The sequence below is a fragment of the Harpia harpyja genome, chromosome 6 (assembly GCF_026419915.1).
Source record: "Harpia harpyja isolate bHarHar1 chromosome 6, bHarHar1 primary haplotype, whole genome shotgun sequence".
NCBI classification, from domain to species: Eukaryota; Metazoa; Chordata; class Aves; order Accipitriformes; family Accipitridae; genus Harpia; species Harpia harpyja.
Window position 1 is genome coordinate 10,819,991 of NC_068945.1, and position 26,836 is coordinate 10,846,826.

The 26,836-nt window shown below is 44.5% G+C and overlaps 1 protein-coding gene across 1 annotated transcript in view; it reads right to left on the minus strand.

Annotated features, from left to right (window-relative positions):
• Positions 1-10,080, minus strand: part of ST8SIA1 (ST8 alpha-N-acetyl-neuraminide alpha-2,8-sialyltransferase 1) — a 136,702-nt gene extending 126,622 nt beyond the window's left edge. Inside the window, exon 1 of the mRNA XM_052789667.1 lies at positions 9,762-10,080. Coding sequence (XP_052645627.1) covers positions 9,762-10,000 — 239 coding nt within the window. The 5' untranslated portion in view covers positions 10,001-10,080. The remainder of the gene's footprint in view (positions 1-9,761) is intronic.
• Between the last annotated feature and the right edge of the window lie 16,756 nt (positions 10,081-26,836).

Below are 26,836 nucleotides of genomic sequence, written 5' to 3' on the forward strand. Positions count from 1 at the left end.
TGTGGATGAAGCATAAACTTTCTGAGAATTTACAGGTGAGCCATCTCGTTTACAGATAGCTCTTCAGAAGTGTGGGACAGACATACGTAGACAGACTTAAGTTTCTCATCCCATCAGTATTTCTTAATTAATATCATAAAAATTACAGAGGTCTAGTAAAAAGCAAATAAAAATTAAATCCAGCATGTATTTCTTTCAAAGGTATTTTTCACTCAACCTGGGTTGCAATCAACTGCTCTAGCATGGCCCATGATCCTTCTGTGCACCTCACGATCCTTTTGCAGGTTTTTTTCCCTCCTTCCCAGAAAAGTATTTTCCCCCCTCTTTTTCCTGCCCAAGACATGACTTACTTTTATTGAAGATTCTCCCTATTTGTTCACCTCCCTTTTAAAACTTTCTTTGTTCTGACTTTTCTGGAAATCTTGTTGCTCTGCAGAAACGTCTGGATCACACAGAAACATACAGCCTTCCACTGATGCAAGCTCTTTAGCTCTGTATTTCCCCACACAGGCTTATTCAAGCATTAGCATGAACTCCAGGCATCTTGATAGTTCACTCACGTACTCCAGAAATGGCTATCCTCATCGTACCCATCAAACACACATACGCATACTAACCTAGACTCCGCACTTGCAGCAAACATTGGAAAAAAAATTTGTAAAGTCTTAACCCATGTGAGGCAGTAGTGTGCATCACAAAGAACGCTACATAATATAACACAAAAGCATCCTCTGTGCTTCAGAACCGCACCACCTCACTCATCTCACTGCATTGCTCCTACCCATTCCTGTGCTTAAAGGCTGTGAGAAGAAACAAGTCAACACTTTCCTGCTTCACAGCCCTTTGTGTCTGCTCCTTATTCACTTGTTTTCAGGGTTAACAATTGCACAAGTTGCTCTGTCACTATTTGCCCTCCTAGAGCAGCAATCTGAGGGAGGCCAGGAAAGGCAAAGAGCACATGGTTGTGCAAGCACTGCTACAATCTATCTTCAAGCAAGCTGTAGCAAGCGATTTCTCCCCATCATTCCCGTTCTCGTCTGATCCAACAGCACTCCTCCACTATTGTCTCATGAATATTGCATTTCCTTTCTATCCCGTATTATGGCCATACCCTATATGGATTTATTCCCATGCCTTTTACATTGCCATTAAGTAGTAAATGGCACAATGCAGGAGATGGCAAACAGTCTGAACGTTGCTCAGACAAATAAGAACCTAATGTTGCCTGAGTGGATGGACAGTAAAATCACCCATAAACAAGTGAAGGTAATCTAAAGATTACAACCTAAACATTACGCTTCCAGCTACTTAGGGATGTCTACTGCAGCACTCACTGCTGCAGTCCAGTGAGAGCCCACAGATCTTGCAGCTCCCACCTTTCTTGGGGCCCCCACCAAGCTTTCACATGACCTGGAGACGGAACACACTAAGTCCATGACTCCCATGGGTCAGGTTCACCATGAGAGAACATGAAGACCAACTGAAAGGATGCTTCAAGAAGAAAGAGTAACAAATACTCATGCTCAACTCCCCAACTAGCCTTATACCTCCTTCCCTTCTTTGCCTCCCAGCCTTTCTTCAGGTCCTAATTTCCTCCCGTTCCACACAAGCAGCTCTCACTGTGCTCCAAGTTGCTACCTGCCAAATACCATTTCACCCTCCGACTCCCACGACTGCAGCAGAAGTCTTGAGGAGCACCTGAGGATGACACGGAGGTGCTCCCATGGGGCCAGCGTGTAGGGGACCGAAAGACCCCTGTGCTGTGGGGCGAGTGGGTCTGAGACACCGGGCAGTGCTGTAGGGCCCAACGCACAATGCCACGTAAGGCACCACACGAGGCATTAGGGAACACCACTGCTCGGGGGCTGCCAGCAAATGCGACGTGACAGCATGAAGCTGAGGGGTGCGCTGCTGGCCGGCAGCATCACTCAGTAAGTGAGAGATGACAGAGACCGAACACTCCAGACAGATCTGGGGGGGGGAGAAAAATGCACGTACAAGGCAGCTGAGCAGGCCGATGGCAGCAAACAGCACACAAGCTCTACGTGTTTTTTCTCCCCAGATGGGACTTTGATAGAAGAAAAGATAAATGGAAAGAACAGAGAACAAAGAAGAACAGCTAAAAGAGAAGGACAATGGTTAAAACAAGCAGTCACTTAGCCCAAAGAATAAATAGTAGAGTCAAAAGTAGAGAATCTGAGTTTCAGCAGCAGCTGAAGATTCATTCTTTGGCTTATTAACCTTAGCCTCTGGTTAATCCTTTCCTGTGTTTTTCCCCACAAAGGCACATGTCTGATTCCACATACATGCTTTTAAATACTGAGCCAGGCAGAGCATACAACCTATTACAAATGGTAACATACCATCATTGAAATACCGGTGAGGACTTGTGACAAATATAAGAGTCTGAAATGTAATGAAAATATTTACCCATCAGTAATTAAAAGTTTATTGACATTTAGAAAAAGAAGACCCTGCAAGCATTGCTAACATTGCAACTCATCAGGGAAAATGAAGTAAAACTGTGCATTACTATCCAGGAACAGGGATTCATTTCTCAAGTGAATACTATATATGGAATAAAGACCTATTCTATTCCCTTTTAAATAGACTAATGCTTCAGTGGAAGCCACAGAAAGAAGACAAAAATTTACACAAAAGCATTAAGCACTTGACAGGTAGTAAGCTGGTACCTCCAGGTACCAGTAGCAAGAAGAACCAGTACCCATCAAACCCTCAGCACAAGTATTTGGATCATTCTTCCAGCAAACATTCAGGCGGCCTATCACTAGTAAATAGCCCAGGTATTTCTTCATATTAAAAATGGTATTAACAGAGGGAAAACCCACTCCATTAATCAAAATTCCTAATCTGCATAGCTGGGATAAATCTCACTGCACACATTCTTGGACTGAAAACCACTCAGAGCACGGAATGTTCCCAGCAGCTTTAAAAGCCTGATAGTAGCCACATCTCCACTTGAAAAGAGAATCTCTAAACCAAGAAATTCAGGAGGGCATTTTCCAGGCAGATAGAATAGATAAAGTCAAAATAATTCAGTCTGTTGATTTAATACAACAACAAAAAAACCACCACTCTGCTGGCCAGAAAATATTTTACAACAATCTAATTTCACAGCCTTCACCTTCTTCCTGAATGGAGCAGTGAGAAAGCCACCTCCAGAATCCTGGGCAAAGCCAGGATATTGTTCTCCACTGTGTAATTCACCTTGTTAAAAATTTCAAATACCACTAAGGTCAAGGCAACAGGCGCAGCATCTTCATGAAGCTCAGAGCTTCCATAATAATCACTTTACAGACAAAGACTTTCCTAGGGTTAAGTGACTTATCAGTGCCACGTGCCACGTCCCACCCCATCCTCTGTTTATCTAATCAGTTTAGGTTCCAAGACCTGGGAGAAGAATTGTCTCTGGTCTTCTGTATGTAAAAGTTGTGACAGGACAAAACCTGAATCTCCACTGAGGTTTGCAAATACTACATAACATAGGCTAATGTGCTTCAGTATGAATTTAACTGCATGCAGTTATTTAAAATGATTTAACATTAGGAGCAATTTTCTTACATTTTGGGAACCTCATGCAGCATGCAAAAAAAGATTAATATATATACAAAGATTTAAAATTAAGTATTTTTTGGTGCTTAGAAAACTGGAACAACAGAAGACTGCAGTCCAAACAGCCTCCTCAGTTCAGTGAGGTTCATCCTCACTGTGGGAGGATAAATACTGAAGCAGGAAAGACAATTCATTTTCCATGCATTTACCTAGTAGGAGCTAGCCTCAAAAATAGGTCTTTTTATACATGTCATTGAACACACAGCAAATGGGAGCAACACTCTTGGCTGCTCTGAAGATGAAAATTACAAGTAGAGGAATAAATCACCGGTTACTATATTGTATGGATGATTCAGTGCCCATTCCATCCACTGTAAGGTAGAAAAAGGGAAAGCACAGATGTGAAAATACATACATCCAGCAGTGTCTGTGTATGTACATACCAGACTTTCGGGGCCCTAGACGGGTAACCTAAATTCCGGTAAAGTCTCTGTTCCTCCTGTTCCCCAGTGCCTGGCTCTGGGCCTTCGGATGCTCCCAGCTAACAGGAAAAGAGCCTCAGGGAGTTGGCTACACCCTCCTGTAAATGCTGGCAGCACTGGAGTTTTTACAAATTCAAAGTAAAGCAGCAATCCAAAACTCTGCAAGAGCAGATACTAGAAACAGGGATCTCGACTGTCTGTTTCGTAAGAAGGCGGAACAGAAGTCTGTAAGAAAATGCTGCTTTGGGGTAAGGAGGGAGGATACCGTGATCTGGAACTCAGGAATTTAAGTCAATTCCTATCTTGCCACCACACCCCTCGTCTGCAAAGACGCCATGAACTAACTCAGATAACTAACTCTCATTGTTTTCATGTAATTTAGCAAAGACACCTAAAGCCCTTGAAGATATAGATGCCAGATCTCTCTGCGGCTTGCTTTCTTCACCACAGCCTCCAAATAATAAAATGGGATAAGAACACTTTTTTTCTCTCACCTTTAATCTGCTCTTCAAATTGTACCTCTCCACCAAAACAACTTCCCATCTCAGCTGGAGACGCCAAGAAACTACAAATTACAAATACCCAATTACCACCAATGCAGCGAATACAACCGCAAAAAAGTCATTCAAAATGTTAACAACTGAGTTAAAAACACAGCCAGGCAGTAGTGACACCTACTCAGGAGAGCAAAATAAGCTGGATTTGGCCACTGCCAACGCACAACATTTGAGCATATCTGATGGTTTTAGGGTAGGGCTTCACGAGCCACAGAGGTAGACTCATCTAATCCAGCATCTCCCAGCTCTAATCCCAAATCTATTCTTCATTTGTCTCAGTGAAAGAAGCAGGAATAATTCAGTATCTGATAAAGCTGTTTAAGCAGGGCAAAACTCTTACCTAGTCAACCTGAGCAATATGAAGTTTCATCTAAGATTTGCCTTGAAATATCCCGGTAGATCACACTACTCACATAATTTGCAATGCTCACATCAAAAGAGGAGGAAAAAAAAAAGCGATTGAAACTAAACAACCTCTTGCTGACTTGGCAATAGCATTTGTCTTACCCAGACAGAGAAGTGACCTGGAATTCCAGTTCTGCATTAATACAATCTAAAATGAAAAACGATTTGCACAAGGGGATGTTCTTCAGCACCTGTTGTGACTGCACTCTAGGCACAGACATTAACAGCTGGCAGAGAAGGTTACAGTGGGAAGACCCCCCCCAGCACGCCGCATAGCGGCATCAGAGCATTATTTTTGCAAGGCACACAAAAGCTAACAGTAGAAGAGGCTCCACACAGTCTGTCCACATCCACACTGCAAGGACCGGAGTGCACTACATCTGGATAGTCTGCCCAGTTCAGCCACTGACCCTGTTGTGTGATTTCAGGCCCATAGCTTCTCCTCTCTGTCTCTGGAAAATGGACAAGAGGCCAAACCCAACGAAAAAGCAGTGGAGAAGCCACCTGCCAAGAAAAGCATGGCCAGTTTGGCTCTAGGGACAGAGAGGACAGCACTGGGGAGCAGAGCCAAGTTGTAGCAGATGCTCTGGACTGGAGGCAGGTCACAAACAGCGAGGTCACAGGAGACATCTGCCACCAACTCAACCGAGCCACCCCCAGAATAAACCCAGGGTGACCTTTCAGCATCACACAAAGCTGCTGCAGCAGAAGCAAGAAAGCAATCTGAATCTCAAGGGTAGCCTTTCTGTTGCCTTGCAGACAAGATTGTCCCATCTCTTCCCGAAGAACCTCTAACCTCTAATTGCCATCCAGCCTTTTAGGAGGGAGCCCTGACAGTCAAAGGCCCACTGCCCCCCACAAGTGTACTCACTCCCCAGAGGAGGTCCACGCTGGGCAACAAACAAAGCAGAAGTGTCAGATAAACGTACGGCGCTTGGGATTTGTGGTTGTACGGAGCTCGTAAGGCAGATGAAAAGATCCAGCTCTGCCTTTATTCAATTGCAATCTTTTTAAATAAAATAATCCTAAAGGTATTATTGTACATCATTTACTTTGCTAATAACAAACAGCAATTAACAACATTTTTGCCCAAATAATTTAAGCAGCACTAGGCCCTTAAAAAAACCCTAAGCAATCTGTAAAAACAATTAGGGCGCAATAACATTAACCACCTCAGAGGATGACAAGCCATTATATTGTAGGTAAATTAGACACGTTAGCCATTAGTGACTCTAATGACGGTCTCATTCCTATTCTGACCACTTTGTAGTTCAAGATCAAGCAGTTTACCATCTGACTGACAGACTATTATTCAGTATTTCTAAAGAGATGAGATGTTTCCACAGCAGAGAGGTTGACTACTCTCAGTCACTAGTGTCTTGAAATTTAAAGGATGCTAATAGCGATAGCTTGCCACTGGGCTGTGCTGAGTTTCGAATGGCCAGAATTTGAAGACTTTAAAGGGAGCTACGTTCAACTGAGGAAAGGATTTGGACCAAGAGCTCTTTTAATAACCGCAATTGTATCTTCAGGCTTTTGGGGATCTGTCCTTCCATCTAAGAACCCAGGCAGCTCTTGCACAGACACCCACTGCGCTGCTGGCAGCGGGACTCCACACACTCATCATGCCAGGATTACTCACAGAAGTCGTGTGTGCAGAGTCAAGGCTGCCAGCACACTTTAAACACAGGCTCAGGCCGGAGTCAAAGGCTTAATCCTGCTCATTTTGTTTCTCCCACAAACTGTCCTTACTCGCAGCTGCAGTAAGGCAACACACACCTCAAAAGCAGCAATTTGTGGCTATTTGCACAGGTATTTATATTTGAAAACCGATTCTGCAAATCTATACTCAAACACAAAACCCTCATGTAAACCATCCCACAAGCACCAGGACAGTCTGGGTTCTTGCGTAAGCAAGAGTTTACACAGGTCAGATCTTTACACGAGGTTTCTGGCTGAAGAGAGAGGAGGAGGAAGGAGCAGTGGAGATTGAGGAGTTACTGGCACTCGGCTGCCCAGGGTTCAACCCAAATTACCACAGATGTTTTCGTTGACCCTGCTAAGTTACTTACTGATGTTGTCTTGATCCAGGTACAGAAGGCAAAGGGGGAATAACACTTGCAACCTTTGAAAACTATGTTTTGATCAATTTAATAATTACTTGAGGATGATAAATCTACTTCAGCAATAGGACTCCAGTGAGTTTATAGGAGGAGAAAGATACAAAACCATCAGATGTTTTCTCTGCGTAGCAAGAACCTGGCTATTCAAACACCTGTACAGTACCACAAATACTGTATTATACAAAATAATAATGTGAAAATTTGCACTTTCTCATATAGATTTTTAGCACAGATAAATTCAAATTTATTCTTCAAAACTGAGTAAAACCAAAATTGTTTGGTAACCAGACTGTGTGGCAGGAGGGCTAGAGAGAATGGCAATTAATGCCATTCTTAAATAATAAAATATTAATAATACATTAAAACCCACTTAATATTAGGCTAGTATGGAAAGCTGCATTACTCCAAAGTCCGCAGGCAGGATTTCTGTGAAGCTCTATATCTACTCCCCAGTTAAAACGGAGACTCGCATTCATACGCAGTTTCGAGCAGAAACTGAAACTTGGAGCTTTTACAGTGCTCTTGCAGAGCAGAGAGAGCAGAACTGTAGCAAAGAGTGGGATATTGTTTCTGTTTATCACCTTACAATATACAGCAGCTTACCTGACACAGACTTCAACTTCATCATCTTCTACCAATACTGAGAAGCAAATTTGTGCAGCAAAGTTAAGAGTTCTATGTCATAATTATTTGAATATTATGGTATACTCACTACACATCTCCAGTGTACGTTTCCTCTTAAAAATTTTATTTTTTGAAGCAGATTGATTTAAAGCTCATTGTATTTAGCACTGCGCCAACTCATCAAGAGACACAGACAAGAAACAATAGCTCCTTTTATTGCAAGAGACTCTCTTCAATAGCATCTCCGAGATAATCACTATGCTTAGGGAGTAGAAAAACATATGGGCAAGTTGACGACCCACGCAGAGTTTTTGTTACTAAATCATGTGGTGGAAATGGTCTAAAAACTGTTTTTTTAAACTGAAGGTGCAGCCCCGTTATCAATCTTCAAACAACGTTTGGTTTACAAACATGAAAGACAATACATCGAACTCCTTCCTACATCATCCATCAGGGTAATTTAAAAAAAAAAAATCTGGATTCATCTAGCCCCAAAAATGGGAGTCTGTGGCACAACAGGCTTAAGATGAATTAGTATCTGAGCAGATCAGCCTAGTTTCTAGTGTTAGTTAGTGTTTTAGGAAAAGGATCCTGCACCTGTACCTTACTGTTGGCTCTGTATTAAAGGAAGGACTTCTTCCAGGCCTACCCAATGAGATGGTATTAACCCACGCCCACTTAGCACCTCTCATTGCTTGTATTTCCTGCAAGCTTCAGGGGCTAAAGGAAGAATGTGCTTTTGAAGAACTGTAAAGTTTCTGTTATCCCAACAGAGAAGATACTAAGCGATCACATGCCAGCTCCAGTTCGTGACAAACGTGAGTCGAGTTGCATTCAAAAATTATTGAAGAACATCAATAAAGCTGTACACCACTTTAAAAAGGAAAAGATGGCCCTTGGAATTTGGATCTGATGCATTCCAGCATCTACTAAAGAAAGAGGGCCTTTTTGCAGGCAGTTTGATTACCCCTCACTCTGATCTTTCATTTGCTGCTTAGAGGATAGGGAGAAAACCCAGCTTCCCTCCAGGAAAGGGAGGGAAATCGGCCTCTCTTCCAATTGTCTGTATTCTACCTAGACGTGTAAGAAATGTTCAAGGGGATGCAGATCTCCACTGCACACGCTTCTAAGCCAGGGTCATTCAAAAAAATCCTCCCCGCTGCAGGGACCTAGTTCTCCACCGCGCTCGGATGTGGCACCCTGACTGCAACACTCCTCCTCTCCTGTGCAGCTGGGGAAGGTGAGAAGGGCTCCAAGGATTATCGCCATTTCCCAGCCGCGTCGAAAAGAGAAGCAGAGGAGAAAAAGGTGCCTTTTCCCAGCCGCGTCCAAGAAAGGAGAAGAAGAAGAGAAAAAGGTGCCTTTTCACGTGGCTTCTATCATAAACTGAAGAGAGTCAAGGACCAGCGCGGAGCTTCCGAAGTGTTCCTGGGAGCGAGGACGCTGACGCGAACGAACATCCACGCAGCCCTTCCCTCGCGCGTCCCGGGGGGAGATCCCCAGGCTGGGCCCCCTCCGGCAGCAGGCCGGCACTCGCAGTCCCTAGGCGAAGCGGGGCTCCGAGCCCCCGGCTTTGTTAGGAGCCAGAGAGCGGGGCTGCCCGCGCAGCTGCGATCCGGGAAGCCAGAAGCATCCTATTGTGCGGGCAACACCGCAAGCCCCGGAACCCTCAGCCCTCCTCGGACAGGCGTCCGAGGTGGGCTTATCTCCCCGCGCAGGGAAAGAAGCCCCCCCGTCCCCCGCGCCGAGCCCCTTCTCCTCCCCGCAGCAAACAGAGGCGCCCAAAAAGTTTCGCCGGGCGAGCGGGGGCCCTGCCCGCCCCTCCCCGCCGGCAAGAAACAAAGGGTCAGCTAGGTAAAAAAACCAAAAGTTTGGGGCTCGGCGGGGTGGGGAGGGCGCCCGGCCGGGCTCCCGCCGCCCGCCTGCCCGCCGCTCCGCGGGGCCGCCCGCCGCCGGCCGCCCGTCCCCGGCCGCCCTTGGGCCGCGCACGGTGCTACCTGAACAGGGCGACCGCAGTCTGGTTCCTCCTCCACGCCTTGCCCTGCTGCAGCAGCACCCCCTGCACGATCTCCTTCTCGTCGGGCAGCCGGTAGACGGGGAAGACGTAGAGCCAGCAGAGGACGAAGACCCCCAGGGCGCTGGCCCCCACGGGCAGGCGGGTGCGCGGCCACTTCCACGCCAGCCCCGCCATCCTCCTCCCGCAGCGCCGCCGCGGCACCGGGCCGCGCTCCGGCATCAGGCCCGCGCCATGCGGCGCCCGCGGGCGGGAGGGGGGGGGGGGTGGGCCGCCTCAGCCCCGCCGCCGCCGCCCGCACCCTAAGCCCGGCGGCCCGCCCGCCGCCCGCCGCCCGCCGCCATCGCCGCCCAGCCGGCCGGGGGGGGGGAGCCGGGCCCCGCGGGCGTCGGGTCTCCTGCCGGGGCTGCTGCCGCTGCGCCGCGGCCGGCTCCTCTCTCGGCGGTGGCGGCTGCCGCCCTTCCTCACAGGCATTTGGTCCCTCGCTTTCCCCGCCAGACGATGCTCCGCCGCTCCCCGCCCTCCCTCCCTCCGCCTCCCACCGAGCCCGCTCGCTCGCTCTCGCTCGCGGCCGCGCCGCGGACGGCCCCGGTAAATTTCCACCCCGCCCCGGCCGCGGGGTGCCCCGGCCCCGCCGCCCGCCTCCCCCCCACCCCAGCCGCCGGGGGAGGAAGGGAGGGGGAACGGCGGCCGGCGAACGGGCTGCTGCGGGGGCCCCGCGCCCCGGCCTCTCCCGCTTGACCCGCGGGCACCGGCCGAGCCGGAGCGAAGCGCGGGGGCGGGTGTCCCGCTCCGGGCTGGCCGCTGCGGGCAGCGCCGCCGGCACCCGCCGACCCTCCCGCCGCCTCGCTCGCTGCCCCGGCGGCCGCCAGCCCCGGCGGCGGCGGCGGCCGCGCCGCTCTCCAGCGCGCCCTGGCGGACATCGGCGCCCGGCCCCGGCCCCCCTCCGCCGCTCTCTGCGGGGCGTGCGGCAGCCCTTCGCGCCTGACGGGTCCCCCGACGTCCGCCCCGGGTTCAAGTCAGGAGCCCGGGAGCCGGGGTCGCCCTGCCCGCCCGGTCAAAGTCCATCCTGTAAAGATATTCTGGGGGTAATTTAGCAAACTGCGGGGGGGCGGCAGACCTGGAAGAAGAGCGTGCGCCAGCCAGCAGCACCGTTACCAAAGCGGCGGCTCCCTGTCAGCGCGTACCCGCTGGTGTGGCTGGGTCTTTGAAGAAAACACGCTGGGGTGATACCCTCGGGTGGGACGCTGGCAGCAGATGGGGCACGCCAGCCCGGCTGGGATTGTCGCTGAAGCGCCCAGTGCGTGGGACAGAGAGGCCACCCACAAGCCAAGAAGAGGCAGCGTGAGCCGTGTGCACTGGCGGCAATGCCCAGCTCGGGCTTCCCACCGGGAACCCAGCGCCTGCCCCGCAGGACGAGGCTGCCACGTGGACGGCCCGCTGCCCTCCTAAATCAACAGAGAGAGTGTGATCGGTTCACGCCAACAGAGTGACTCCAGCAGTAGAAAGTACCTCTCTGCGGTGATCAGGTGGGCTGAAACATGGGAGACGTGTTCAACTTCTCTCAGTGAGGATCTCAGACGCAGTCCCCAATTTCAGACAGAGCCCAATCTCTAGTCCCTGGCTATTGCATAAAAGGCAAGTTCAGCCTGGGCTGGTACCATCAGTTTGTGTTCAGCATTTCCAGACGCACCTGTCAGCCCCGCCGAGAAACGCTGCGGACTCCCACATAACCCTAGGAAAAGTTTTATATGAGTTAGTAGCCAGCTGCTTTCCAGACTTTCAGGAGCACACAGAGACTTGGCTCCTTCGGACAACTTCCGAGTGGAGCGGTAACTAAAGGATGGCTTCGAGCACTTCAGACGTGGGAGACTCAAGGTAGCAAGGAGACGCTGACGGCCTTGCAAGACAACAATTTGCTTCTGCCTGACTGTCCTGGTTTTGGCTGGGGTAAAGTTAATTTTCTTTCTAGTAGCTGGTACAGTGTGTTTTGGATTTAGTGTGAGAAGAATGTTGATAACACGCTGGTGTTTTAGTTGTTGCTAAGTAGCACTTATCCTAAGTTAAGGATTTTTCAGTGTCCCATGCTCTGCTGGTGAGCAGGTGCACCAGAAGCTGGGAGGGAGCATGGCCAGGACAGCTGACCCGAACTAGCCACAGGGATATTCCATACCATAGAACGTCATGCTCAGTATATATACTGGGGGAGCAGGCCAGATGGGGCGGATCGCTGCTTGGGCATCGGTCAGCAGGTAGTGAGCAATTGCATCGTGCATCACTTGTCTTTTCTTGGGTGTTATTTCCTTTGTTTGTTTGGGGGGGGTTGTGTTGTTATGTTCCTTTTCATTATTATTATATTTTATTATTGTTCTTATTTGATTTTACTTTAATTATTAAACCATTCTTATCTCAACCTAGGAATTTTACTTCTTTGTTTCGATTCTCCTCTCCATCCCACTGGGCTGGGGGAAGTGAGCGAGCAGCTGCTTGGTGCTTAGTTGCTGGCTGGGGTTAAACCACGACACTGGCTCAAGGCATGTCAGCACAGCACATCTTGCAGAGAGGTGTCAATCATGGCGGGTGATGGGGAGGGAAGTACTACCGAGCTCATCTGCTAAAATTGTCCAAAGCACAGTGATGAAAGGCCACCATGAGTCACCTAGCAAAGGGTGGCAAAAGAAAAATCTATGGGTTAAGATTCTCACCGTAGCAATTAGACATTCAGTCAAACAAGTCCTGGGTTTGGAAACAGACAACCCCAAATTCCACAGCTTTCTGCAAACGTCCAGAACTTCCCCTGGATGAATAATTGAAGGAAGCTTTGAAAAAATTTTGGGTGAAGGAAGGAAAGCAAGAAGAAAGTTTGACACGTTTGTTTTAGTATGTCCTGACCATAAGGTAGCAATAAAATAATCATAAATACTAGCTGGCTGTTTATACGGCATTTTCAGCTAGAGATCGCAAACCAATACTACTTAGTTCTCAGTAAAAACTAAACTTGGAAATCTCAATGCGCTTTTGGTGCTTGAGAGGAGGAAAAACATTCTCTCTTTCATAGTGTGTTGCTGTGTAGAAATATACACTGACAAAAAGAATATTAACATGATGATGTCTAATGAACAAAAAAATGCCAGAAACTTGTAATTGCATAGGAAATATTGTTTTCTTTCATATCTGATATGCTAGAGCTGTCTAGAGCATTAGAGCTGTTTTCTCTGCACAGAATGGGAAAAGAAATTGAGCAAAACATTTTGGCCAACCTCTGACAAAAAAAAAAAAAGAAAATATTTTGAGCAGGATAAATATTTTCATTTTGTTGAGGAAGCTATTTACCAACAGTAAAATAACCCAAAACCTATTCAGCCACCTCTATTAAAAACAAACAGAACCATTCAATGTCTGGAGACTAATTCAAAACATAGTTGGCTAGACTCATAAAAAGCTTAAAAAAAATGATTGAAATGTGCAAAACTGTATCCCAAATTAAATTCTGCCTCTTTGCTCACCTTTAGCTGAGAAGAGAGACAAACCAGAGGCTCGGTGTCGCTTGGGAAACCAGAAAGTGGAAAAGAACAAGAGAAAGTAGGAATGACTATTATTCTTTCACTGTCCAAACTGCTTGCAATGAAGTAAGTCGAAATAAAACCGATACAATTTTGTTAATTTCTTTGGTAAGATAGTCCCTCCCAAAGTAACGTAGGGAGGGATTATTTCTTTAATAAAGGGCTTTTACTTTTGCACAATGAGACACAAGATTTTGGGATGTCTTTTATTTGTGAACGTGTGAGATATTCCTAAGCCTTTCCTCTTCTTTTTCGGAATACATTTCAGCAGGAAGCCCCCAGGCTGTTCACCGCATTTATAACAGTCCATGGTCTGTCTAGTGCCATGGCGGTAACTCCATCACCGTGTCCTGCTGCCATCTGCAAGGAGCCAGGTGGATCAAGACAGAGATGAAGCAGAGCTCGTCATGTTGCTACTGACTTGCCATGAGGAACTGAAAATGCCTGGCCTCATTCTGCTCTTGTATGGGTGGAAATTATAGATACACCAGGACAAGCTCAAACCCAGGTCTTTTACTCTGTAGTCAAATCTGTTTCTAGGCAGCGTTATCAGCCTCTGTCCTTTCCCTCCATCAGTGAGCCCTGAAGAGAAGCGCACCGATGCTTTCTGCTGCAGATAACAGCTTCAGGTGGAGAATAAACAGAAGGTAAGAGTAAGCTGCCAAACGTGAATCTCACTTACAAGCAAATAGTCTTAAGTACTTCGGTGACAATTTGCAATCATTGAGAAGATGTAGAGGTGTAGTGATCAACAATCCATGCCTTCAAATCAAAGCAGAAAATTGAAATTCAGGCATGATTCTTCTCTGTTGTACTCCATTTTAGTGAGAATTGAGTGGTGAGATTTAACCTCACCTCCATTACTTTGGTCCCAAGTAAGATCCCCAGCTAGAAAGGCTAGCTATTCTGGGCGTGGTTCATAGGCAGCCCTACTACAGGGGAAAAAAAAAAAAAAAAGAAAGAAAAAAGAAGAAATTGTTATTGAGAGGTGCCTTTAAAAAGCAGCACAGAGAAAAGCAATGAGTGAGAACATGGAACAACATGCATTTTAAACACTCAGAAGAAATAGTGTGACTATTCACCGATCAGAAAGAAACCAGAGTGTTGTGGTTTTCCCGTGTTCACTCTAAAATGCGCCGGCAGAACTCTTCTCCCGTTGTCTATTGCCTGTTTATTCGCCACAGCCAGGCAAAAAGAGCTTTTCCTTCGCCGAGGGTAGGCAGGCATATCCTCCTGCTCTGCGAGCTCTGCATTTCCCCCTCTGCCCCGAGGGGGAGCTGGCACTCTGCTCAGCTGCTTGGCACTGCCGCTCGGGAGAGCGGGGCAAAGACCTTTTCCAAGCGTTAAAAAGTAGCACCTCCTCTTTCCCTTACCCCCAACCCAAAACGCACACGGAGACCTGAGCTGCATCCTTCCAAAAATCCAGTTTTTGCCTGCTTTCATTTAGAGAATCCTGTATTCCTACCCACATCCTTTGGTACCTTGTCTTTGCTCCCTTTCAAGCCCTCTCACTTCCAAAATAACAGGGCTTTCCCCTCCACTTCAGCATCCCACTTGCTTTCCACACGGCAGAATTTAGCAGAGGAGTTGCATCGGAATCAGCCTTCAGGCTACGGCATCCTTTCAGTTGATGAAAATGTTATCGTGCCGTATACCTACAAGGTAAATCTGTTATCTTCTGAACGCACTCAGTTACCACCTGACTAAAATACCTTCCTTCACGCTGTGCCCTCAGTTCTGCAAGTATTTCATGCTCCATTAGTAGAGTCTATGTGAAGGGTGGATTTGTTTTCTAAGGAGAAGGGAGCTGAAAAAAACCCCAATTGTTATTGAGTGTCGAGTGGCAGCCCTTATTCCCCACTGCTATAAATACTCAGTGCTCCCTTGGTATGTGTTTTGACCAAATGTACAACAGCAAAATGTTCAGAAATCGTCACCTGCCTGAGATGATATCGTAGGTCAGCTTTTGTGCGGTGTCACCTTTGAACAGGCTGATTTCTCTGCATTCCTCCTATTGATACAGTTTGAAAAACTGGCATCTGAATCTCACTCTGTAAGAACAACATCAACAGGGTGAATGCCTTTATGAATGGACGCACAGTTGCCCGCACAGAGACCTGTTGGCAAATTCCCATAATGCTTCTACCTATCAGGATTTACTCTGCAGCTCTGTTAAAACCACCAACAAATGTGTATTCTCACTGATAAAGCATTTTAAGCCCCTGATACGACAGACAGTTTTATATAATCCTATTGGAGGGGGAGAATTATAACTACAATATTGAATTAATATTCCTGTAAAGTCATGGTGTCCAAAAAGCTAATCTGTTTTTACCTGGCTGTATCAGTTAGCCTTCGAAAAATATTTCAAATTTTGCCACATTTTTTTTCCCTCAGCTGTCATGCTGTAATAATATCATTACTGTGACGACATCTACAGTCATCCTTCCAGCTGCAGAGAGGAGTCAGAATGCACAAGGAAGAAGCATAAAATAGGAAAAAAGGATCTTACTGATGAAAGAGTTCATTCTCTAAAACAGAGAACCTCTTTTAGAAGCAGTGTTGAAAGGACTTTCAAAACATATTTTTATGCAACCAGTGATGTTAGCTGGTAACAAGGTGGAACGAGAACGAGTGAAAATGTGCAGGAGTAAGTAATATGGAACATATCAAGCCATTGGCCACAGTCACTTGGCTTTTTTGGTTTTGCATGGAAAGAAATTTTTTGTCATAAAACAGAGGAGCACAGGCAATTTTCAACAACTTTGCCATCACTGCTGTATATCATTACAGTATCTTTAGGAAAGCCATGAAGATCAGACTTCTGTTCTACAGCACTGGCTTCAGAATATATCTTTAGTGTGTCTTAATATATGTAAAAGTGCCCATGAAAGACATGGATGGACAGGAGCACCGCTATGCTGAAAATAAGGAAGTGCAGTGAAATTCTGGGTGAAATTCCTGCCATGTGCACTACAGGAAGCTCCCTTTCAAAATCAACACGTATCTTTTCACAGTGTACATCCAAATCTTCCTCTCATACCCAAAATACAGACTCAGATAATTGGCATAGTTTTATCCAATAGAAGTAGACGCACCCATAAATCACAGTAAGTTTATTACAGTCCTTAAAGGGTTTGACCTTCAGCACAGTTGGGTCCAGTAGGTCTGGCCTGTTGTAACAAAGGGAAAGAAATCTGTTTCCAGCCCAGACTGCTGCAACAGTTATTATTGAAAAGCATCAGAGCTCAGAAAGATGCTGATTATAAAGCATACTTTCTCCAAACAGAGAAATCAATTACGAAGAACAGCTGTAAAGCTGTAGAGAAAAAAATTTACAATGCACACATGAACGTACGTTACTGGAGAGAGATGGGTTCGGCAGCTTCTCTGAATTCTCCCATAGGGAAAACCACCTGTGAACATGCTGCAGTGAACCTGAATCCCTGTGCGGCTCTGTGAGTTGTCTTTACTAATGGGAGCAAGCTGTGCTTAAGTTAAGGGGTTTACTCACAAAGAGAAGGGCTACTCAGAAGAGCAAGGGACTTGCTGGATTAGTATCAATTATGTATTAGAACTGTCATGCCAAAAATATTGTGGCTGGAGGGGTCCTATTTTATTATGCACCATTTAAAAAGGGAAATAAAATGCATATAAAAGTAACAATGGAACATGCACATACACATGCACACAGACTCCAAGCACATCTCTTAAGCAAGCAGGCACTTCCCTTGTTAGCGGAGTTCCCTTTCCTTGGGGACTCAAACAGATTCTGACCTCATGTCTGACATTTGCTGAAATTTCGATCTGAGCTGTTGCTGTCAGGAAGCCATCATTCATAATTTACCATTGTTTAAGAATGCCTGTTCATGAGAAGGTCATTACTGATACAGAGGGGAACAAAATAAATTTGGCCTCGCAAGAAGTAATCCCTCTAGACTAGGATGAAGTATATGAAAGAAAAGCAGAGAGGAAAAAGCTTGTTGATGTTGCTGTATCTTTTCTTCCTATAACAAATGATCCTTAGCTCTTATTAGGGAGAAACGTGAATTTCTGTGAGGCATCAGAAGTCCCCCTCTGCTTCTGAGACTAGCTGAGAATTAACAGTAGATCTACATGATGTGATGTATTCAGTTGCCCTCTCTGAAAAAGGTGATGCAGAACTGTGTTTAAAGAGAAGTTTCAGCAAGGATGGCTGCAACCCTCAAAGCCTAGGCAGACGAGCATGTAAGAGGAAGCCTCACAAACACTCTCGCTGTCCGTGGCCACCTCTGCCAAGCACTTGGACCCTGAGCATGACCTATTGGTCTGAAGGGTGCAGGATCATGGAAAAAACCAGATCCAGCATCCACGGTAGAAATCAAAACCTGACATAAACCAGAGCAAAAGGCAAGGCTTCAGTGATGGGAAATGAAACAGCTTGGCTAGATGAGACTGCACGTGCAGAACCGGTGCAGAAATTGCCGAGTTCTGTGCAGATTTCGGGTTGTGTGTCAGGTTGCCATTAGCCAGGTCTCCCATTAGCCCATTTATTTAGGGCAAAATTTACATGCTGGCCTCAGAAGAATTTTTTCCAAATATATTAATTGAAACATACTCGTGTACAGTAGCAATATGCATCCAGTAACATTTATACACAGGAACCAGAACCAGTACCCCTCTAGCATTTTTAGTAGGTCTCGGAAGTTTGTTTTCTTCCAGAAGAAAGTTACTACCCTTAGCTCCATTTAACAGGGGAAACAGGCAGAGCCCTGAAAAGGTTTGACTGATGGCTGAGTTAGATTTGTAACAGAGGCTTCCTCAAGCCTAGTGCAGTGCTGTAGAACACACTTTACAGAGAAATTCAGCTGTAATTCAAACTCTTGGATGCACCAACAGCTAATATTAGCTACGTGCTTCAAGATTATTATGGATATATTTTTTAAGGCCTCTAAAGTTATGCAGCATCACTTCATCAGGACCCAGCAGACAATTTAGTTTGGTTAATGGGCAAACAATAGTGAAAATTTATTCTGTTTCTTCACAAATATAACGCAGATAAGAGCAAGGCTCGGCACAGAGATTGTCCACCGAAGAACAGAGATGAAACTTGAAAAAAGTTGAGTTATTTTTTGTGCTGGGTGACAATACAGAGCACTAGTGAAGGAAGACAGAAGTATCCTCTGACTTACTAAGGTTTCTGAGGAAAGGCAGCCTCACACAGAGGTCTGCAGTACCACCCAAAGAAGACATCAACATCACTAAAAGCTCAAGCGATCAAGGACTTGGGAACCATCGCTGGTGCAACCTGCACGTTCCTCTGCTGAACTTCAGCTGTACTTTGCATCCCAGACCCCAGCAGCTCTTTCACGGTTCTCAATTATTAATGTGATCCCGACAGTGCTACCCAGGTTACATGGACTCTGGACGCACAGACACCTTTATTTCTGGAACTTTGTCGTGCTTATTTTTCTCAAGTTACTTACTCAAATGTGATTCCCTTCAAAAACAATTGCAGGGCCACACTTTCATTCTGTTTTGAGGTTAGTCCTGGAAAACATTTTAAAGGCAAGGAAATAACAGTTTTCTTTCTTGAGAAGAAACACAGGAGATGGATTACTTTGTCTTACAAAATGTCACACTCGGATGTCTGTCATCTAGAAGGCAAGTTTCACAAGTCATTAATTCAACCAGATGGTGGTGTAGAGTCTAATAGATAACATAAGCTGGCTGGGAACATAAATATCAATAAACCTTTTTTTTTTTTTTTCCAGACACAACATACTTTTCAACCTACCTATTCACTGTGTGAAATACAACATCAAACAGTTTAACTTATATTTTAACATTGTTGCACAAAGAATAATTTTTTGGGCTCAGAGAGGATAACAGAAAATTGCCCATATACCAGAAACGAAGCAAAGAACAAAATCTTTGACATGCAATTAAGCAGTCATTTGTTAATGTGTCCCCTTACACCAAGATGACAAGTGCAGTTGTACCATCATTAACACAATCTCTGCTGAACTGGAAGGGCCAAAATATAGATTGGCGTGTAAAAAAATACAGTCTGAATGCCAAGCAATTCAGATAACACGTCACTGAGTGTCATTAAAAAGTCAATTATTAAAATAAACGAAGTCCTTACCTGCATGGTACAATGTCTTTTGTGGACTTGAAGATTCAAACAGACCTTATATCCCTGAAAAATGTTTGAAAAAATGCATTGTGAAGTGCCACATAAAACCTGTTCCATAAATGAATACAGAGTGGCTCTTACCCCTGACTGCTATACTCAGCCCGAGGTACAAAAAGGAAGGGAAGTGACTACCCATAAGGTTTGCATATTAATACCTACCATAAGTAGCGTAGAAAAATACAACAGAAAGATAAAGTTGACTGACAAAGTTAAGCAAAATTCCATTTTCCCTCTTCTCCACATTCCCCGGTTGCAGCAGGGCAGACACAATTGCTCAACCACCACGGGAAAGTCTATGCTCATGAGATTCCCAAAGCAGCAGTGTTTGGAAAAGCTTTGAAATGTAGGCCACTTAACCAAACTGCATGAAACCACCAAGCTTCTTGATGTCAGGACACCAGGAAGCTCTAAACTGCAGTGAGAGCTATTATTTATAGTTACTGTAACCACAAACTGAGAAAAAAAAAGATAGATCTCTCTTTCTAGAGTTGTGCCTTTTCAGGGAAGGAAATAGAAAATAAAGCATCATCTATGAATCCTTAAACAGTAGCTGGCTGTACTCTGAAGAGTATAAAAGTGAAGGAGCCTGTGACTCCAATTAAACAGAGAGTCAAACCAAAAAACCTTCCATGGTGGTTTTCTCTAAGCTAATGCTGAATTCTCCAGATACTTGCCTCAGACTTCTAGGCTTGAACTGGCTTTAGATTTGACTTCTGTTTCTAGGTCATGAGTATAAAGAGGAGCTCTCACAACTCCTATAGTGGTTATTTGCTGGTGGTTTTGATGGCGTCTGTGCTGGACGTCGGTGCAATCATCACCTACTTTCTATTCCCAAGCAAGAGAGGAAAGGCATGCCAGAGGTTTTATTACAACATTATCAGTTGCTAGGGTGCTCTCCCCATTCCAGTGGCTGTGATTTATACCAGCTAACGCCAGAAAAGGATGAAACCTGTCCTTGGAAAGGCCTGAGACAAGGTCAGTGCCTAAGCTGCTAGCCTCCAAAGGGGCCTGAGCAATCGAAGGTGTGTGCAGGCTGTGCGCTGGCTCGAGGCTTAGAAGAGAATTTTATCTTACAGTCCCAGCTGCCACAGCTTTGTGTGAGTAAGCTGTATTTGACATTGCAGTGTCCCACTAATAGCAGAGGAAGCATTTCCAGAGGGTGATACTCCGAAGTACAAATCTGGATATCGACAACCTCCTTCCCTCTGAAGGGAAGGAGAGAGTAAGGAAGGATTTTTAGTGGGAAAATGTGCTCGTATGCCCAAGATTTGTGGCAAACTTGAAAGCCTTTCTTCAGCAGCAAAAAGAAAACACAACTCTGCCCACATGTAGTTACATACTGTGGATCCAGCTGCCAAAATACTTCCCACAGCTGAAAACCTGGAGGAGAGGCATACACTTTATTGCTGCTGAGACCTATTATTGGAACAAATAACGTGCTGTGTTTTGCACTTACAATAATTATAAATGTCAAACATCTTGCAAAGACTGCATTTTTTTCTTCTGCAGATTTTCAAAATCCGTAAATGCTGAATAAGCAGATAATTCCTCAGATGAAAAGTTGGGAGTTTTGTTTGTATGTGTTTGTAGTTTTACAAAGATAAGTTAGTTATTGGAGGCTGAAGAGAAAATGAATGCATAAGAACAGCTAAGTACATCTGCAAGTAACACTTTACATCAGCACAGAACTGACGTAACAAAGGATGCTCTATCCATTGGGGTTAGAGGCTTTATGATTGCTAAGTTTGGAGCACGGATAAGGGCTACAGTGTGGCAAAATTTCATTCCTAGGATTTAACTATAGCTTTTGCTGTTCTGCCTTGGGTGCCATCTAGATTAATTCAACTATTGTTTATTTTCCTGCATGACACAGATGACAGGAGCAGGTACACTTCGTTCTTGAGTCATTATCTTCTCAAACAGCGACTCCAAATTTTTGGGTGATCAACTCAAAATATTCCCAACATGTCTAATTCCAGTGACTCATTTTATGATTATTCAACATGAGACATCCTTAGGAGTCAGATTTCCAGAGGGGTTAATTACTCACAACTCAAATGATTCATAGTAGCTCTAAAATATCATTATAAAACCATAGGAAGAATACATTAAACCCAGAAAAACTCAGCAAGACGTTTCTGAACTGACTACCCACCAACCCCTCTAATGAAACAAGGATCTTGTAGACCAAATTCTACCAAGCGTATTACCTAATTTCATAAGGAACTGAAACTTACCTTATAGTGTGGAAAAAAAATAATTGAGGAGCGTATGGAGTCTAAATTGATTTTCAATGTGTCTGTTAAGATTTTCTTTCTCCTGACTGCTAACTTAGGAGCACTCAAGCACTGCAAAAGAGTATACTAACCTATTCATTCAACTCAATTTTCTAATAGGATAAGAATTAACCCAAGCATAAGTTTAAACATTTCACAAATAAATTAACTGCCGTGATATCAGTTACTCACTATTTTATTGGCTTCTATGTTACCTCTGTATCAGACCAGTGTTTAATACGCAATGTCTTCTTTAAATTTTGTAATCTGGTTCTCATGAGCAGCATGTTTTGTCCCGGCTGCTCTGCAAGCTATCCAGTTGTGCCTTTCAACGATTGCTGCATAATCTTCAAATACTAGCTAAATTTTTTTAACAGTTAAAAAAATGTGAAGTCAGATGGATGTGTTTGCATCTTTAGGTAAGAATTCCCACAGCAACAATATGTTTGCATATGCTCAGTTATGTTTGCACATGTTACAATTACATGCATCCAGAAATAACATATAGATATGATAGCCACTGATAAACTGGAAAGCTAAGGAAGAAAGTACATTTTATGAATATTTCACTGCCTCATCCATCTAAGACTAAGAATGACATTTTCAGAAGTTTCCTCAATCCCACAAATGCTAATTCTCCAATCTTTTTTGTCCTTGGATGTTTGAAAATTTGCAGCTAAGATCTCGCTGCTCTTAGAAGCTGTATCAGCGCACGGGCATTTCCCCTCTTTATTGCATCCACACTTCTAGCCATCCTCTGTGTGACTCTACATTCTTTTCACTAATTCGTTGGCCTTAAGACTGTTCTGAGCCTTCAGGTGTCTTCAGCCCCCACTTCCCTACGACAGCAGGGTTTTTTAGCAACTGAGGAATTTTTTTGGGACATTATGCCAGAGAATGGTCAGAAATATTTGAATTCCCTGTCATTAAGGGAGCCAGGGCTAATATAATATGAGATTTTCTTGAGGGAAAAGCAAGCTTAGCTGGTAAAATGCAATAGAAGTGAAATTTGTATTTAATTTGATTTCCTGTCATCTTCATAGATTATATTTTCCTTTTCTCTCGTTGCTTCACTCCCACTCGTTCTCATAATCTGTAAATTACTTTAGTCTGAGATATTTCCTGTGTGTTAACTGTATTTCATTGGCTGCCAATTCAGTCTTCTGTTTCTGGCACTTGCATTTGTATTTAGGCAACATGATGAAAATTAATATCATAATTATACCATTCAAGCAAATCACACGAATTAAATCTGTGTCTAGCCAGCCAAATATATCTTTGGTTGTCGTTGGAGTGTACGTTTTTTTTCCTCCTCAAGTAGCATCACAAGACAGTAGCAAAATTGCTCCCGTGTGGTTGTGTCCCATGGACAATTACTCCACAAAGGAAAACCAACACTCAAACTGTTCTCCTTTTTAAATACCATCTTTTAACTTTCCTGTTACATTATTTCTCGTGAAATACTTAGTCTGATTTCCTTGAAGCTCCTACAGAAAAATGTGACTGTTCATTTTGAACAAACTTCTAAACAAGACAAGCTAGAAAACCCCCGGACCCCACTCTTAACTGCCGAGGCACCTGCAGCAAAGTCCCACCACCTAGCACAGGGCTAAGGAAATGCTGCAGTGAAACACACAGTCTTGTACTGGAACCAAGGAAAGTAGGAACCTGGTACTTCCTTGTGCATGGTATCCTAGAAAGACTATATACAACTTCTTTTGTATTTGCCCAGTTGTGATATCCATTTTGCCCAAACCTTAATGTTCTTGTGTTCCACCACCAAATGAAGGTCTCCCATATTTCCTTAAAAGGTCTACGATGTGCTACAGCTTTTACACTGATGTTTCATTGACTGGACTTGAACTTTGCTAACAGCAAAGTTAAAAATGCTGTCAAAAAAACCTGACACGAGGGCTTCAAAGGAAGTAAACCGATCACAGTAGCAACTGATTGTTACCACTTAAAAAGAAATACAAATTCCGCACTAGACTCACTTTACAGCAGGTATTTGAGAATGGTTGGCCACGCAAATTTTTAATAGAATGAGCTGCAGAGAAATTAATGACACACTATTAGTATTTTTCACAGACTTGCTGTTTGATATCAAACGAATCTATGGTTAACCCACCTAAGCCATTAATCACTTGAAACCTCTAATGTCAAACTTCCTAATGGCTTGGGCAGCTGCTAAAGTCTCACATTGTTTCCTGTCAAAGAAATTTCTCTCGTAAGTACAGCCAGGGTGCTTGAGAGATCAGCTGCTTGCCCATAAACATTTTTCACTCCAAGAAGTAACAACTTTGTGGTTCAATAAATTAAATGAAACAATATAATTGTTTTACTGCAGAATATCAGGTTAAATTTATGCATGTGTATTTGAAATAACGTTATCGCCAAGATCTGAGCAAACTTCCATCCAGGCTATTTCCACATTCCAATTTAACGTAAGTGATTTGGACACTGATTTAATTGCTGTAGTACAACCCCCTTTTATTTCAGAGGGGCCTAGTTGGTTTTTTTAAGTCTAAACTCTATAATGAGTTCAGACAAATCATAATAAACCTTTCTTTCTAGGAAAGGAACAACAACTACATTGGATTTCATACCACTCTAATTACATTACTAAAATAACGTCCGTTTATTTGTAGGCAAGGCGACTGTAAAAAGCGATGTCTGTTTCTCCCCATATATAATTAAGTTTATTACTTCCTGCCAGAAAGTCACTGGAACACAGGTTAGGAGAGGCAGCTCAGGCCTGATCTGAGTACTTGTAAGAAAAGTCTTTTTCGCAGTTGAAAACTGAATCCACATACGTGAATCCATGTATGGAGCATGAAGACCTAGGAGTAAGAAGGATCTCAGGAGGTCATTCAATCCATCCCCTGCTCAGAGGCACACATGCGAGTCCTGAAAGATGCTCATCTAACCAGCTCTCCTAGGCATTTGGTGGAGGACAACGCTAACCTCCCCAGGCAATGCGTCAGTGCTTCCTGCTCCTCACAACTGCAAACCTGTGCCTGTGCACGTAGCCTGAACCTGTCCTGTTCCGCTTCAAGCCCATTACTTCCTCTGCTATCTGCTGCAGATGTAGGAAACAGCCCTTGAAGATGGTTAGCCACTTCGCTATTTCACTCAATCCAGTTGAGTCAGCCTTTTCTTGCAGATCGTGTTTACCAAACTTCTGAGCTCTCCTCTCTGTTGGGCCCACATCTTTCCTGAAGAGCTGCCGTCAAGAACAGGCACAGCACCCCTGCTGATTTGTGAGCAAAGCAGCAGCAGTATTTCAGACATCTTCTCCCTCTACCTTCCCCTGCGGCATCTTCCTTCTTGTCAACAGCATAACATTGTCGATTTGCGTTCTGTCTGTAATTTCTGGATTATTTTCCATAGGTATGCGTGCTACCTAAATCTAGTTGTATCATGCCGCTAATAGAGATTTCTTGCTGGAAACGACACTGTGGTCACACCCTGTCAAGAATACTTCTTGTGTCCTGCAGGTGTAAGAGGAAAACGGGAGCTTTCTTACCTGGACCTTATGTACACGTGTACATGAAGAACGGTTGCCTAATCACACTGCACCTTTCGTAGGCAGAGGCTGGAAATGTCATGGCAGGTAGGGCCAAAAAGCAGTGTCCAAAGGTGTGAAAAATGGCATAGACAACCTTCTGCCTTGAAGGTGGAAACGTGTGTACGTACACACAGAGAATATATGCATGTCAAACGCACACTAAAAGGTTTGTTCATTGACTTCCAGAAACAAAGCCTACAGACAATGTCTAGATTTATATCAGATAAGGGATTTTCTTTGGACATAGCTGTCCAGCCAGGTACAAAAATATGGCTATTCTCCTTCAAGTAAGAGGAGTAGAAGTGCAGTTATATTTGACAGTGACCCCCTCCAAGACAAAAAGACAAAGAACTAGACACTGCTCTGTGACATTTAACTCAGCAAGACCATGATTCCCATGTGCAGAAGTGCAGTGGGGACACCTCAGACCATCAGCCATGTCTTCTGCTGTGGTAAAACATAGCAGCTCTCAAAGTAGGATTCAAGAGGTTAAGTCCTGTGAGTCAGTCTTGTTGCCCCTCACTGTAAATCTGGACAACGATCTAGATCTTTGCAGAGTGATTCAAGCCCTAATGATGAAAAGTTTCACATGAGAGCAAGACATTACTGTAGCGGTTGCTGAAACAACACATTATCATACTTTATTTTCAGTATTTCCTGTTTATTTTGGTTGGGGAATCATTATCCATCTGTCTCTCCAATCAGCTATTTTCCTTCCTGTCATTTTTTGTTGGTAGACACTCAACTTCATTTTGTGCTCTTTCCTTGTTTCTCCTGCCCACGTTACCTTCTTTTATCTACCCCATGTCTTGCCTTTCCCTTCTTTATCTCAGCCCCTCTTCTTCTGCAGTGGCGATAGGGAAATAGTCTGGAGACGCCAAATTCTTCCTGGGCTGTTAGCTGGCCCACAGATGTGCTCTGCTGCTAGTTGTGGAGACAGTCAAAACCAGCAATGGTATTCGAAACACAAGAGCATTTCACCTTCAACAAACAGTGCTCTGACACTGTCAACAGAAACGGCGGTGTGAACGCATTATTGCTAAGTTTCATTCTCTTCACGTGGCCTCTGGGTAAGTTTAACAGTTGATATATGTAAAATTAAAGTGACAATTTAAAAGCCCATTTGCAGGTTTCTGGCATGAACGAGAGATCCCTCGAGATCAGTGTACTCCGATCATCCTGCACACAGAACTTCAATTGACAGACTAAATTGGTAATGAAGCACATAGTACGCAGCGTGAGGGCAAGATCTGAACACTGGGGAAGACCGAGGTGGGAGATTATGACAATTTAGTAACAAGCAACTTTTCCATTTCACCTTCTCTCAGCCATTTCCACTCATGCAAACGGCACCAACCCTTGGACTGAAACCAAAGTATAAACAGATCACCAATTTTTACTAAAGCTTGAAAATTGAATTGCAGCTTTGCAATGCAGATAGCTCTGCTATCCTGTGAGAAGTGTGAACAGAAT